The 2,517-nt window shown below is 39.8% G+C and overlaps 1 protein-coding gene across 1 annotated transcript in view; it reads right to left on the bottom strand.

Moving 5' to 3' along the window:
• SAMHD1 (SAM and HD domain containing deoxynucleoside triphosphate triphosphohydrolase 1) overlaps positions 1–2,517 on the bottom strand; it is a 66,143-nt gene that overhangs the window by 15,254 nt on the left and 48,372 nt on the right. The window contains exon 11 of the mRNA XM_019655168.1: positions 976–1,132. Coding sequence (XP_019510713.1) covers positions 976–1,132 — 157 coding nt within the window. The remainder of the gene's footprint in view (positions 1–975; positions 1,133–2,517) is intronic.

Genomic DNA, 2,517 nt, shown 5'->3' with positions numbered 1-2,517 from the left:
TCTGATGGCCATTCCAGAAAAAGAGTTCCAAAATTGCTTTAAAGGGTGGACTAGGCGCTGGAGTCAGTGCATAGCTTCCCAAGGAGGTGCATCAAAGGTGACCTTAGTGATATTCAGCAATGAGGTATGGAACACTTTTTCTAGGATGAGCTTGCGAACTTAATCGTCAGACCTTGTATATAAGGAAGGACACTTTATGTTTAATTATCTATTAATTTGGATCATTCAGGAAACATGAGAAATGTGCCTATGCTATCCTTGAATCAAATCACAATAAAGAGAATTTTAATAAAAGGAATTTCACATTTAAAAAAAAACGTGGCATTAACCTATTAGTAAAACAAGAGCAAGTAAAGTGTGACCCAAGGAAGTATCATAAGGCAGGGTGTGGTTATCAGCATGGCTCGTGTTACTGGCTTTCTGGTGAAGAGTAAAATCTTCAAGAAGCAGGAGAGAAAAATAGATATATTGGGTCGTTGGAAAAGTCATGACGCATTTTTGCACCGAAAAACATAGAAAAATACATCATGACTTTTCCAACGACCCTATATAAGCTAAAAGACAGGCATGCACCATCTGGGAGAACCTGATAAACAGTGAAAGAAGTTAAGTGATAGCAGGTCCTTAGAGTTTCAATGGAGCTCATGCTGGTACCTTATTTTGGGGGGGTCCCTCTCACTTCCAGGATGAGAAAGTAAAGGTGCGGAGTAAATTAGACTTGGCTTTGAATCCTGGCTCACTACCTGGGCTTCCGTAGGCAAGTTATTTAATTAATCTCTTCCCAAGCCTCAGTTTCTTCATCTATAGGACAGACCTATGAACACTGGATTGATGTAAATGAGATTAAATGAGAATGAATATAAAGGGCTTCGAACAGAGTCGTGGTACTGTGACAAGTTAATGGATTTCCTCTTGGAGGACAGAGGACCTTGAGGACCTTTCACTAATGAGAAGGCGCTTAATAACTCAACTTACCTTTTTAATCTTTTTGTCTACACCAGGCTGAGTCTGACCCACACACTTGTACAGATTACGGCGTTCAATATTTTTTAAAAGCTCTCGTGCTGCATCCAATCTGGGATCAGTAGAGTATAAAATCTCCAGAAAAATGTTATCTGCCAATTTGATGAAATTTCAGTTACATGAAAATGAAAAAACAAGATTTATAAAGACTCATCCATTGCCGTACTTCTAAAGTAATTTCAAGCAGTTTACAAATGTAGGCACACTACGATCATCACAATGTGAACATCTTTTTTAAAAGACTGAAGTGAAAAAAAAAATCTTTGTAAAAANCTGGCATCCCAAGCCAGTTCTTAACCATCGTGCCACTTGACCGGCCCCAAAACAACTTTTAATGTTTGCATTATTCCACTGTATTTCCTTTGAGAGACATATACATTTTTTTTCTAATTTCACACGATAATAATGCCACAATAAATATATTTGTACTTTTTTGCAAAATTGATTATCTCCTTAGGTCAGGTCCCTAGAATGAAATTGCTATGTCAGTTAAAATTGACCCTCGTTTGGTCTCTGGTATCAATTTACACTCCCTTTATCATCATAAACCTTTATCATCACAAAATCTTATACAATTTTTTGCTGTTGTTCTTACAAGTCTGATAGTCAATGAAATCTTTCATTACTGCATCAATTTGCCTTTAGGTTAAAAAGGTGAAACTTCTTTTCATGTCTACTGGCCAAGTGTATGTCATCTTCTCCTATGCGTGGCCTCCTCAGGTACCTGTGAACCTACATCCACCGGGAGGTTGCACTTTGAGAGAAAGGCCAGATGGAAAGTCCGGAATTGACTAGGAGTAGTGCACTGCGTTGAGGGTGATAATAGTGGCCCCAGTAATGCACTGAGGTGAGGGTAAGGGCAGACATCTGAGAGCCAGGGAAAACATTCTGGAAAGTGAAGTCTTTCAGAGTCTAAGGAAGTCAGGATGTGAGATCTCTTTATTCTGGTGGAACCTCATCTAATGAAACAGGAAACTACAACCTGATCTGCTGATCTGAGGCACTTTAACATGCAGCCAAGTGAATAGAGATGGGCCCTCTCATTGTACCCCTTGGCCAAGAATGGTTATTGAGAGATCATTCTTCACTCAAAGACGTGTCAAATAGGAAAATAACAAATGAGAGGCTTATGAAAAAAATACATAAGGAACACAGTCCCCAGATTTCAAAGGAGTAGAACTCTGAAAAGAATTTCCTAGAAGAAACAGAAGAAAATATGAGAAAGCCATTTGGCATTCTCATTAGGATACAAGAAGACACTATAGCCTCTATGAAAATAGGAGTCAGAAAGTCTTTGTATATAGGTAATTTTAAAAAATAATTGGCATGGGGCCGGCTGAGTGGCGCGTTGGTTAAGAGCTGGTTTGGGACGCCAGCTCTGAGCAGCAGGACCCCCTTTGGATCCCACATGAGGGCCAGTGACACTGCCCTCTACAGCTAAGATGGTGAACAACAGCTCAACTGGAGCTGGGCTGCCGTGAGTCGCTGGCAACA

Source organism: Hipposideros armiger, unplaced genomic scaffold (assembly GCF_001890085.2).
Source record: "Hipposideros armiger isolate ML-2016 unplaced genomic scaffold, ASM189008v1 scaffold_238, whole genome shotgun sequence".
NCBI lineage: Eukaryota > Metazoa > Chordata > Mammalia > Chiroptera > Hipposideridae > Hipposideros > Hipposideros armiger.
This window is presented reverse-complemented; position numbering and strand designations above follow the sequence as displayed.